Genomic DNA, 13,909 nt, shown 5'->3' with positions numbered 1-13,909 from the left:
GTTGAAATGCGCCCCCCTTCATTTCTACTTCTCGAACTGGGAAGCAGAGGGACCACCTGAATTGGTAATTCGATAAGATAACCACAGATATCACTGCCGTCCATAGTTGAAATCGTCGGTGGCCCACGCATTATCCAAATTAAGCGGCCTACCATTTGCCTAGGGAACCACATAAATTGGTGGTCACGTGGACTTCCAAATATATACTACCATAAATTGGCATTCTCATCCACAAATCGACAAAAAAGATTAAAAAGAAAAAAAAAAAAAAAAACCATAATTTCCACCAATGAAGAAAGGGCCTTCACCGTCCACCGCCTGTGAACAGGAATACACTAGTATTTCAAAAATGGGATTTTCTAGTTCGTCTCGGGATTCCCACCAACCAATCTTTGGTGGCAGGAGATGGCGTCTCACCCACTTCGAGTGCACTGCAAGCAATCTTATCTCATACACCGACATGACGACTAGAGAGGGAACTACTGAAAATGAGGTCTCATGCCATACAGTTGGACCGTAGATTACCGTCCATCCAACAAATAACTTCCAAAATTTCATGCCCATGTGACATCCAACCCGTCCAATAGGTTTTCCACATCATAATAATCAGACATTACAAAAAATAGCCACAACCGCTGCTTTAGTAGACCATTATTGTATTTCCTAATTTATCAATGGCTACTGTTTATTTATACGGTGTGGCCCATCCGATGAGTGGATAGAGCTGAAGCTTTCAGTAGATGATTCTCACTGCATTGAAAAACTACTGGAAGGGTTGGATGCCATACGCACGTGACCGGTTGGAAGCTATCCGCTGAGTGTTCTGTAAATTACGGTCCCACTCGTTGAACTAGAGACCATCTCATTGAAAATATGAAAAAAATAACAGAAATCCAAATCCTATTTATTTAAAAATATTATTGTAGTGACAAAATATTACATACATTTGACGACAATACATTTATTTTCTTTGCGTTTTTTTTCATTTTACTGAAAAAAAAGAAAGAAATATACAGCCTTAATCTCCCTTCACAAGGAATTACATGATCCTCAGCCGGAGGATGTTCAGAGTCCTCGACCCTTGATTTTTTTTTTCTAGGGAGGCCATCCTTCGGTCATCTTGACCGTTGATAGGTCATCAATCACGGTTATGATTGGATAAGATGGAATCAACGTTCTGGATCGCCGGATTTCGTGACCTACCAACACAAACTCAATAACCGAGAATAACACACATATCCTTGACCCGAGGATCATGGAATTCCTCCTCGCTAATTTCCATACATAGAAGGAAAAATAAAAATAAAAAATAAAACTACGGCATTATAACGGAAAACGGAGACAAACGGACCGTCGTGGAACCGATTAGAACCGAGCCCGCGCACCGACATCGACGCTGCAGGGCTGCTGCAAGCGGATTGTTGGGCCCGATTTGACCGGAACCCACCCTCAGACGTCGACGCTGCAGCCGCTGGGCTGCTGCAAGCGGATGGCGGAGCCCGGGCTGTAGATCATGTAGGCTGGGCAGTTGACGTAGATATGGTAGTGGCCGGAGATCCAAGTGCCGACCTTCCATTTGACCCGTCCATCGAGCTTGATGCTGACAGGAATGAAGCCGGCGTTTTCATCGCCGCTGAGGGCGGAGGTGAGGTAGGTGGAGACCGGGACGGACGAGCCGTAAAGGAAGGGGGACCAGACGGTGATGTCATTATGGCCCTGGTAGTTGGGGAGGATTACAGTAGGGAGCGTGATCTGTTGATTACGGTAAGAGGCGTAAACGTAGAGCTTGCTGTAGTAGATGCCGATCCGATCGTTGGGGTTGCGGCAGTAGAGAGTGACCTGGAGGGTCGTGGACAGGATGTTGGGTGCGGTCACATTGAATTGGTAGATCGTCGCGTCTTGGATTGAGAAGCGTGGTTTGGTAGGCCTCAGGACTAGCCAGATCACCAGGATCACGAAGAGAATCGCGATTATGATGGTCAGGAAGAGCGCGAAGAGCCGACGGTAGAGCTTCTTCCTCGTGTGGTTACCGCAGTCCTTGCCCTTCGCCGACATGATCGACGGCTGAGATGATGAATTGGTGGACAGAGAGAGAGAGAGAGAGAGAGAGAGAGAGAGAGAGAGATGGGAAGGGGTTATGTGAAGAGAAGAGGATGGATATAGAAATAGGAAGAAAGACGAGTGCCGTCAGGTCAGGTTCGTGCTCTTTGTAGTGGAGGAAAATAAAATAGGACGCAAAATGATACCTACTAACCCGAGTATGGCCATTCATACTCGGGCGAACAGTCTCGGTACACGTGGCGTGTGTAACTCAGCACGTTCTAGAATGTTCGAATAGTAGGACCTACTTAAATCGGTCATGCAAGAAACACACAGATCGTTGTGATGGCCCCAGTTGTGCCCGGAAAAAGGGTGACGATTGAAGAGAGAGAGATTCGTTAACGGTTGAGATTGGACTAGTGACTATCTATTAGTTAGATTTGTTAACGGTTGGGATTGAACGAGTGAATATCTATTAGTTGTATGGTGACCTAAGCTCTGTGATATTCACCGTGATGTTTGTCTATTATCCAATCCATCCATCTGTTTCGCCTGCTCATTTTAAGAATTTGGGAGGTTCAGGACTCTGGTGGGCCACAATGGAAAAGGTTATTGAATGTACACCGTAGAGGCGTTGGGGCCACAGAAATTTTGGAACAGGCTGATGTTTGCGTTTTCCCTTCATCTAGGTTGGAATCACGGTATGAATGGGGTTGGATAGCATGGAAACATCAACGTGTCCTTACTTTTGCTTGGGTAGTAGCTGGAGTTTCAACACCCAGTCAAGGGTTCGAGTATCCATAAGTGATGAAATTCACCCAGCGTGAGTGTGCAGGGGTGTGTGTGCGCGTTTAAAAAAATTTTAAAAAATTAAGAAAAGAATCAACGTGAGTCAATGTGGTGTTTTCATCCCCGCCGTTTCCGATGGTGTGGCCCACTTGAGTTTTATTTATTTGTTTATTTATCACCCTTAAGTTTGGGCCCGCGTCCTCAAATGAGGAGGTGATATGGGTGGATGGCGTGGATACTACACAAACATCAAGGTGGGCCCAGAGATCTGGGTTTACACCCCGGGTTTTAGGCTGGTGTACCACACACCAGCTATATATAGATACGAGTCGAAGACGATCGCCGACGCTCCTGGAGCTCCGAGTTGTACAAACGGTCCAAAGTAGATCAAAGTTACATGACCCCACAATGATGTATTTATTATATCCACACTGTTCATCCATTTTTCAAAATCGTTTTCGAGAATTAGACAAAAAATGAATCATATCCAAAGCTCAATTGGGCCACACCAAAAATAGCAGCGAGGATAATCATTTTCACCGTTAAAAAATTCGTTGGGCAGAGCACAATGTTTATTTTCTATCCAATATGTTAATAAGGTAGAAAATATATAAATGAAGAGGGAAAACAAATTTTATATTGATCCAAAACTTCTGTGACCCCTAAATGGGTTTCAATGGTTGACGTTCAACTCCCCACTGCTTTTTGCAGTGTTGTCCAATTGATCTTTAGATCTGTCTTATGTTTCAGCTCAAGCCTTAACACGTGCTCGTAAAATGGATGGACGGTTTGGATATAACACATACCTCATGATGGGACCATCGAACTTGCTGACGTCAATACATCAGCTATATAGCTGGGGTGTGGTACACCAGCCAATCCGCTTCCGGGTTGGAACTTGGAAGTTAGGCACGTCGTGGGCCTTGCAATTTACGGCATGTGTGCGACACGTGCACTGAACATGTAAGAATGTTCGTACTCTCGCAGAAATTAGAACACTAACGAATGGCCATAGATGCACCTTATCCGATTTTTTTTTTTTTCTTTTTTTCGTTACGAATTATGTGATCCTTGGGCGAGGTATATGCAGCTTCTTTACGTCCTTGAGCTTGAAAGGGTGATGCTAATGTCCAGGTAGGCGTCAGTTGATCGGAACGGATTGGCTACACCCCCTGACACCAGCCAATGGCTGATGGTCGGTGCTCCGTGGGCCCCACCATGATATATGTGTTTCATCCATGCCGTCCATCTATTTTTAAAGATCATTTCAAAGCATGAGACCAAAACTTAGATATATCCCAATCTTAAATGGACCACATTACAGGAAACAGTGTTGAATGAGCATCAACCATTAAAAACATTTTTGGGGCCATAAAAGTTTTGGATTGAGATGATTTTTGTTTTTACCCTTCATCTGGGCCTGCATGACCTAATAAATAGATTGGATGTCAAATAAACAGTATAGTGGACCTTAGGAGGATTTTAATGATGGATATACAATCACTATTGTTTTCATGTGGTGTGGTCCACTTGAGATTTATTTACCTCTAATTTTTGGAATAAATAACTAAAATGATCTTTAAAAATGGATGAATGTAATGGATGAAATACATACATCATGGTGGGGCCCACAGAGCACCGACCATCAGCCATGGGGCTGGTGTCAGGGGGAGTAGCCAATCCGTTGGTCGCACTACAGGTGGGCCACGCCTCAGTTCTCTTAGGTTAGAAGATCGTAGCCGTCTCTCTCCTGGGCTTTTTCCTCCTCTTGAACGAGGACCATTATTCTGCTTGATCTTTAGATGTACATTTGGGAGCCATCGGAGAGATTTTTGGTGCATGATCTATCCATGTTGTGGCTCATTTGATCTCGTACTGAAGGCCCTGAGACTAGATACGTTCTCTGCGTGAGGACCATATAACTACTCCAGGTTGCATCCAAATTACACGTGTCATAAATGCAGCACATGAGAGAAGAAATTATACCGATCGGAGCACAACCCAATTCGAATTATCAGTTTCCATTGATCAGATGGTTAGGACCCTCCAATAAGTGTAAAGGACCAACAAATTTTATGGTCTGGATTGAATGAAAATTATCCACGTGTGGGATGGATGCTTGAGTGAGTACGAAATGCAGTACTCTCACAGTGCATCACATAGTTCCGGTCGTCTCCCTCTAACCTCGGTCTTTCTTTCTCTGCTGGCAAGAAAAATAATTAAAGAAATGATCCACAAGTGCATGAGGCTTCCCATGCAACTACTGGCTTTTGGACTTGCTGGCATCTCCATCATCTATCTGTACCGTTCAGTATATCCAACCATCCATTTATAGTTTCCTTGAAAATCCATACCTATCATATGATCCAAACGATCCAGTCTTTGGAATGCAAAATCAAAGGATAAGATCGTCCAATAAGATGGACGTGGCCCTGCAAGGACGGACTCCGTCCAGATAGGAGCTCCGTCGGGCCCACTGTGATGTATACGTTTTATCCACGCCGTCCATCCAATTTGAGAGATCATTTAGGGTATTAGTCGAAAAGGGAGGCAGATCTAAGGTTCAACTGGACCACACTACAGGAAGCAGTGATGATAATGACTTCCACCTTTGAAACCTTTGGAATCTTCCTACGGCCACCATTTCACCTAACCTGTTCATGAAGTCACATGGACTTGGATTAAAGGAAAAACACGAATATCAGCTTGATCAAAACTTCTACGGCTCTCAAGAAGTTTTTAATGTTTGGCATTCAATCCCACCGTGTGTTCCACTTCACTTCGATTTGCCTCATTTTTTCGCTCATGTTAAAAAATGATCTGGAAAAATAGATGAACTGCGTGGATGAAACACATACATCAAGGTGGACCACACAGAGGTCCTGGCAGGGGAAGGATGCAATACGCGTCCAAGAAGATAGGACCAGTCACATATTTAGAGTAACCTTATTACTGTGAATTTTTCAAGATAGGGGAGAAATAGTGGACGAAACCTAATGGACGGTCCAGATTGATAATAATGATTCCGGAAAGCCCAAACTCAACTAGGTAAATAGAAGATTCTATACACACCTCACTGTCATTTCTTACTGACTCGGATTTTTATTATAGAAAAGGAATTGTAATATTGTAATAACGTCCGAAGTCAGCGAGTCAGAAATGTCGTATTTAATAAATGAGGCAGGTCGGTGCAATACGTTCCCGGTTTTGAGTTTTACGCGTGGCGTGGGGAGCGTGTCTCAGTCTGTCAGACCGTTGGTACGACAGAGCTCGGCATAGATGGCCCATGCATCAAAATAACACAGGTAGACGGAGGTACTAACCTTTTAATGGCTGACCAAGAAAATAGGCGTGTAATAAAGAAAAAATACCTACGTTTCACAAATGCTACTTTGGCCACCGACGACTCCTTAGAAGACTTGGCGACTCGGACCGACTCGTTCAATACTTAACCGAGTCGGGGATGAATTGGTCTGACTCGCCGAGCCAGTGGTGACTGGAGGATGACTCCGGGTGTCCAACGGGATCAGGTCCTATGAGTCTAACTTCTGCATCAGACAATCGAGCATAAAGAAAGTGCGACACACACTTTTGGATCAATGGTACACTATTAAAAGCTTATGTTGAAAATTTGATATTCTCATATAACATAGTAATATTAAGGAAAGGCTGAAGTAAGTGTGATCATGCTGGCCTTATTCGTTTCTTCTTAAAGTAACTGAGACTACCGACAAGTTATAAGCAAATAGCTTTTAGGATACAACGAGCCCCTGTGTAGTTTCGCGTTTAGTAAAGATGAAGGAATCACTAGTGGAATTCTATAAATACAGTTTTAGTAATAGATGAAAAGTAGAACAAAAATTTTAAAATTAGAAAGAAAGGTAGAAAAAAGAAGTTTAGCTTTACTGGATTAGACCACAACACTGGTCTTGTTCTTACTGGCTTAGACCACAACACCAGCCTGGTTCTTGTGGACTTGCTAGCTTAGATTCATATTGAACCTACTAGCTTGATCAGAAAACACTTGAAGCTTTACTAGTTCATATGAGAGAATGAGTTGAATGGTTTTTATTGATGAAATGAACCATCCAAGCTTGATTTATATAGGCAAGTGTGGTTGGACATTTTGGCCCTGGGTCATTATTGCAATGGACCGTTTCTGACTATTGGTGAGAAAATAGCCGTTATTTGGTAGTTTCTAACTGTTGTGCATGTGGGACACGGGCTATCTGCTAGCCATTTAGACTTAGTGGCTAGCCGTTTATGACTGTTGGTTGGTCAAATGTTGCAGTTTATGCATTGTTTGATTTATTACTGCATGATCAATTACACCGAGCATCTTAAACGACTAGTTTTAGCTCCTATATAAGGCAGAGAGGTCTCTCTCAAACCTCTTACCCACAACACTCCGAACATAGCCACCTAACTCATCTATCTTAGCCATTGTCGTACTACGACTAGCACCTGCCTTACATAAGGTCATGAGGGAGCGATCCATCTGTGACATGATGCACACATGTGAAATGCAAAGTGCACCATTAGCGCATCTACAACCACATTGCATCACATGCCTACACCCTTGCACCGAGCTTGAATTCGAGATTGTAGTCATGCCCATGCCTGAGCCCGAGCCCGCCCTACTTATTAAGAGAAAATGTTCTTCTCTCATTTCCAATATGGAACTATTCCTAAAAGCATAAAAAAAAATAAAAATAAAAATAAAAAAATGAAGCATTTTTCACACACAAATATATATATATAAAATATTTTTTTAACCAAAGCATTTTCCATACACAATTCCCCACTTGTTCAAAATTATTTTGAAAAAAAAAAAAAGCACTTGTTAGAGTAGACACAACTTATATGCATAAAGAAAGATATCTTTTGATTTGAATATTTCCTTAGTGTAAGTATCGGAAAGTTCTATCGAAATTTCTGATAGCTGCATCTTTGAACCAGTTATTCTTATATGACAAAGCCGGAGATACCGTACACATACTCACTTTGTGTTATTTTACTTCTTACAAATCTTGCTCAGTATATTTAATAGCCATATGCTTATCCTATTTCATGAACAATCTTGAGAGAAATTTTAACTCTCATGAGAGGCGACACCACATCTACATTCACATAGGTGAGATCATTCTAGTGTCTCTATTACTATTAAGATACTTGTCCTTTTAAACTGGATTTCATTAAGAGCTCTAAGACTCAACAATTTATTTGCAATGCCCAACACTATTAGTAATTTATTTTTACTGATTGAACTCGAACTTAGAGATTTTCTAATTTTAAGTTGGGTTTCCATCACTAGTGGAACTTTGGTTGAAGAGTTTCAATCTCATTCCTCTAGATGTTATCCTTACTATCTCTCTCATTAGAGGTTTAGTAAAAGGATTAGCCAAGTTATTACTTAATTTTACATAATAAATTGCAATGATTCTATCTTGAATTAATTGTCTCACATAGTTATGTCACAGATTTCTAAATCTAGACTTTTTATTGTAAGTGTTATTATAGGATCTAACTAATGTGGCTTCACTATCAGAATATAGTGAACCAGCCGATATAGGCTTCACACAGAATGTGATTTCTAATAAAAGATCAATTAGCTACTCAGCCCCTTTGCCTATAACAGTCAGAGTTATAAACTCAGACTTCATAGTCGAGTGAGTTATGTATGTTTGTTTCTTAAATCCTCAAGACACAACTGCATCCTTAGGGTGAAGACTTACTTTGTAGTGGACTTGCTGTCCCTTATACTCGATATCCAACTCGCATCGACATATCCTTCCAACATGGTAGAAAAGTCTGAGTAAAATAACTATAAGTCTTTGGTTACTTTCAAGTAACCAATGATTTTATTGATTTGCATTCTACTGTTCCACACTAAGGTTGCTAGTAAACCTACCAAGTTTACTCACAGCATATGCAACATCTAGTTTAGTGCATTGAATAACATACATTAGACTGCCTATACCACTTATACATTTAAGTTGTACAACAACTCTTCCGTTATTCTTATTTAGCTTAATACTTGGATCAAGTGGGGTTTTTACCTCTTTTATTTTTATATGGTTAAATTTGTTTAGTATATTCTCAATGTAATGAGACTGACACAGCGCATAACCCCTATTATGTTTCTTAATTTTGATACTTAGGATGGTATCTACTTGTGTAAGGTTCTTCATTTTGAACACAGAAGACAAAAATATGTTTATTCCAGTTACCCCTTCCATTTTATTACTTATAATTAATATGTCATCATCATACAGACAAACAGTAGTTATAAGTTATCACTAGTTTTAAAATATATACATTTGTCAGTTACATTATGTATAAAACCATGAGATATGCATTTATCAGCAATATTATATGTGAAAGCATGAGATATGCATTTCTCAAATACATTATGCATTAAACCATGAGATAGTATTTTTTAATCAAACTTCTCATGCCACTTTTTAGGTGCTTATTTTAGTCCATTTAAAGATTTAATCTATTTACAAACTTTCTTCTTATTTTCTGGTAGAACAACCCCTTCAGGTTATTCTATGTATACCTCCCCATTGAGGTCACCATTCAGGAAAGCTGTCTTTATATCCATTTTGTGGATTTGAAGATGATGTATAAATGCTAAAGCAAATAAAATCCTAATGCCGTTATTCTAACTACTGGAGAATATATGTCAAAATAATATATCCCTTCTTTTTGTCTGAACCATTTAGCTACTAATCTAGCTTTAAAGGTTCGAATAGTCACATCAGTGTGATATTTCTTGCTAAATACCCACTTACACCCTATGAGTTTAGAATCTGGAGTTAAGTCCACAAGTTTCCATGTTTGATTTGATACTATCGATTCCATCTCATTGTTGATGGCTTCCTTCCAAAAAACTGAGTCTCTAGAAGACATAGCCTCACTAAAGATTTGATGGTCATCTTTTATAGTTATTACTATAAGTATATTCCTGATAACATTCTCTCTATCACATTTTATGAGATGAAAAAAGATACACTGAGAATTTATCTATTCAAAGTCAAGACTTTTCTTTACTCTTACCCTTTGGATCTTACGATGTTCACTTAGAGCTTTAACCTCTTATGGAGCTTTACTCACTGGTTCACTTCTAAGAGTTTGGATTTCATTATCCTTTAACTCTAAGGATAGTAAGTTTTCAAAGAATTCAATATCTTTGGATTCTATGATAGTGTTAGAATCTAAGTTTAGGAGTTTGTAAGCTTTGTTATTTTGTGCATACCCTACAAATCGCACTTGATAGCTTTGGATCATAACTTGATTCTTTTGAGATCAGGTGTCCTGCAGTACGTGAGACACCCTCAGACTTTAAGATACCCTAGGTTAGGTTTCCTACATTTTCATACCTCATATGGTGAAGTTTTATTTTTCTTAAATTGAATCATATGTAGGATGTAGTACGCTATAAACAGTGCTTCACCCTATATACTTAGTAACATCTTTGCTTGTATTAGCATTGAGTTGATAATTTCTACTAAGGTCATATTCTTTTTTTTCTGCTATACTATTCTATTGTTGTGTGTATGGTGTAGTGCACTTGTGTACTAAGCCGTGTTCTTCACAGAAGTTGGAGAATTCATTGAGAAGTATTCTCCTTCTTTGTAATTGCGAAGAATTTTTATTTTATTATTTAATTGATTTTTTACCTCCGTTTTATTTATTTTGAACATACTTAGTGCTTCATCTTTATTCCTTAGTAGGTATACATACACATATCTAGAGCAATCATCGATAAAGGTTATAAAGTAAATTTTACTTCCACGAGTAAGAATATCGTTCAACTCACAGAAATCAATATGCATAAGATTCAATACTTGAGATGAGCTCTCAACACTTGGAAACGGTTTCTATATCATTTTGGACCATATGCACATTTCACATTTATCGTTCTCATTATTAGTGTATGGGATTAAACTATTCTTAGCAATGAATTTTAAGGTACTATATTTTATATATTATAATCTACCATGCCATAATGCTACAGATTCAGCCATATACGTAAAAGTGCTACTTTTATTTAAAGAAAAATTAATCATCCCATTACAAGCATATTCCTTTTTGACAAGGTTTTCATTCTTTGATAGAATCATCTTACTTGATTTGTACACTACCCGTACTCCATGTTTTTTCAAAAAACTCCCAGAAACTAAGTTTCACCTCACGTCTGGGATGTCCAATACATTAATTAATATTAACTTCTTACCAGAGGTACACACTAGTTCCATGGTTCCTTTACCAACGAACTTCCATCGGACTTCATTACCTAATTAGACTTCTTGACCATTGGTCACATCTTCATAGGTTTTGAAGGCTGGCCTGTCATAGCAGACATAGACTGTGGCAGTGATATCGTACCACCAACTAGGAAATTTTTCTTGAATCATCTTACCTCGGTGATCATGGCAACTATTTCATCATCAACTGTACTTGTTTCTTTATTCTATTTATGAAATTGATGTACTTGAGCATAATGCTTGTTTTTTCCATAGACATGGAAATGGCCTTTAAAATTTCGATTCTTCTTCTGTAAACTTTCGATTCTTCTTCTGTGATTTCTTGAATTTTCATTTATTGGGTTACAGGAGATTGTTCTTCTCGGATGTAATGCCCCAAATTTCAAGGGCTGAGTAGGTACTCGGTTCCCGAATTCCCGAGTGCCACTTATGCCCTACTGGGTTATCAGAATTAGTATAGTTAGTTTATTTCATAAGCAATGGGGAAGCGAAGAGGACCATGCAACATAAATTAAATCAACATAATGAACTCGTGTGCGGCTAATAAAATAAGTCCATAACTGTAACGCCCTAAAAATCGGGGGTCGAACAGAGCTCTACTCCCGAGTTCCAACGCATCACTTATGCAACATCGATAATGATGATTGAATGTTGTCGATATTAGTGCATTTAAACATGAGTGGGATTATACTAAAACAGCATATCATACTCCAGAGTTAATGTAATTTGGCAAGCGGAAGACTGAAATATATGCATTTAATTATAAAAACGTTTCACAAATTTTGGAGTATGAGTATGAAACCGGGCTAAATATATACATGTGTTGTTTTTAACCATATAAAATATAGGAAGTAACTGTGTTCAACTAAACAAGTATCTCAGTAGTCCCTGCGCATTGGTACGAGATCTACATATATCCGCCCGATAGTTGAATGTAGGAGAATCCTTCCTTGTCGCCTACGAAGTCCAATATAGCTATATAAACCTTGCCATCACCTGCATCTAAACTAGAGTCTAGGTAGTGTTTTAAATCACCGCCCCAGGTGGGAATGAGTAGCAAATTCAGTGGAACTATAAAGCAAAGGTTAACATGTTATCAATTCAGTCAAGCAGTAATGATAAAGCAATACAACAAGCATTCTTAGGTACTCTGGTTAATGCAAGGATGATATGTATTAATGATGCATACCCTCGCTTACACTCTCTCTGCGACATCATCTCACGATTGCGGCATGCACCCCTTCCTCTGTGCTCAACTCCTACGCCAAAGGCACATGCAATGCGGTGCATGATCGTATTTAGCCAAGTTCTTAATTAGACATTTTTATACAACAAGTTTGGGAAGCTAAGGTACCTTCCTTTATATCATTAACCAAAACAATGATCCATCTAGGGTTGTCAATGTCAGATAATCACATACGATAGGCAAGTTTATGAGTTTATACTAGTGGTTGCTATGAGAGGCTCGTCACCTTAACATAGGCTTAATTCATACTCGAGGTCACACCACTAACGCCCTACCAACTGACAGTCTATTTTCGAAGGCTCGTCACCAACCCGACTGGGGACCACAACCAGGCTGTGCCGGGGAGGCCTATTTTATACTGAAGGTCACTAAGGAAAGGCTTGTCACCTTAGCATAGTCTTAGTGTATACTCGAGGTCACTATGAGAGGCTCGTCACCTGATCGTAGGTCGACAGCTCGAATACAGTGTCTCATACCACCGTATTCAGCTCACGAGTTTGGGTTGCTCACAAGTCACTATGGGGGGGCTCGTCACCCCAGCGTAGGCTAACAACTCGACCACAGTATCCCATACCACCATGCCCGGCTCATGGGTCTTAGCGGATCGAGGTACCATGGTTGAAACGGGTCTTTACATTGGTAAGGGGTACCTTAGGTTCAAGCAGTAGCGTCCATACATGGTGAACATACATTGGGTCAATCGGGTTACTTGATAAGCTCGACTGGTACGAGCATACGTTGAATTAACCGATATGGAGCATATATGCACTCCTCGTGACCTAGCCACTTTCGATAATCAGCATATGACTCGGATTCCTCGAACGTATCCGCCATAACTAAAACAGTTCGGTCACCGATCGTACACCATTACCGATTATCTGGACTACATCGTAGCCCCAATCACACTCCAAGTAATAGCATTCTCATATAGTAGTCATAACAGGATTTAGCAACCAACTCATACATTTCAATCATTTGAGCATTCTATAAACACATAGTGAACATGACATCACACATGTACATTTCATACATAAATCATTAAGCCTAATGCAAATTACATGGAGAAATCTATTCGAATCACTAAGGTAATTGAGGATCTCATCCCAACACCTTTAATAAATACATTTCATCGAACAATTACTCATTCAGGCATTTTATCAAACCCTAGACTACACACTATAACATACATGTAATATATTAGTTATAACCTATATTATGGCGAATCTTTTCACAAAGGAGTTGCCACACATACAACGATCATGTATTTTTAATTTAACAATCATGACAAGTACAAATCATAATCCATATTCATTTAGACATTTCAACAAACACATGAAATGCATTATATTCTACATATTCACATATATATATGTGTGTGTGTGTGTGTGTGTGTGTGTGAGACGCTGAAAACATTGTATCTAGGCACATGTGATAGCAAGCAAGTCAGTAATAAACCATTACTGACATTGAAAGCCTTGAAAACCATAACCTAAACATTTATAATCTGCACCTTTCACCGGTAAACCGTACCTAGCTCAGTTTGAACACTACGTCACTGTCT

The 13,909-nt window shown here is 39.6% G+C and overlaps 1 protein-coding gene across 1 annotated transcript; it reads right to left on the bottom strand.

Moving 5' to 3' along the window:
- Positions 1 to 883: 883 nt before the first annotated feature.
- Positions 884 to 2,143, bottom strand: LOC131252545 (NDR1/HIN1-like protein 1). The gene has a single exon (XM_058253140.1). It carries the CDS (start codon positions 2,053 to 2,055, stop codon positions 1,450 to 1,452), a length of 606 nt encoding a protein of 201 aa, XP_058109123.1. The 5' UTR covers positions 2,056 to 2,143; the 3' UTR covers positions 884 to 1,449.
- Positions 2,144 to 13,909: the final 11,766 nt, after the last annotated feature.

Source organism: Magnolia sinica, chromosome 1 (assembly GCF_029962835.1).
Source record: "Magnolia sinica isolate HGM2019 chromosome 1, MsV1, whole genome shotgun sequence".
In the NCBI taxonomy this organism is placed as follows: domain Eukaryota; kingdom Viridiplantae; phylum Streptophyta; class Magnoliopsida; order Magnoliales; family Magnoliaceae; genus Magnolia; species Magnolia sinica.
Note: the sequence above shows the minus strand (reverse complement) of the source record. Positions and strands in the feature narration are given on the sequence as shown.

What these genes read in the sequence shown, in the direction of transcription:
- LOC131252545 (XM_058253140.1), bottom strand. Translation starts at nt 2,055, where the DNA reads ATGTCGGCGAAGGGCAAGGACTGCGGTAACCACACGAGGAAGAAGCTC.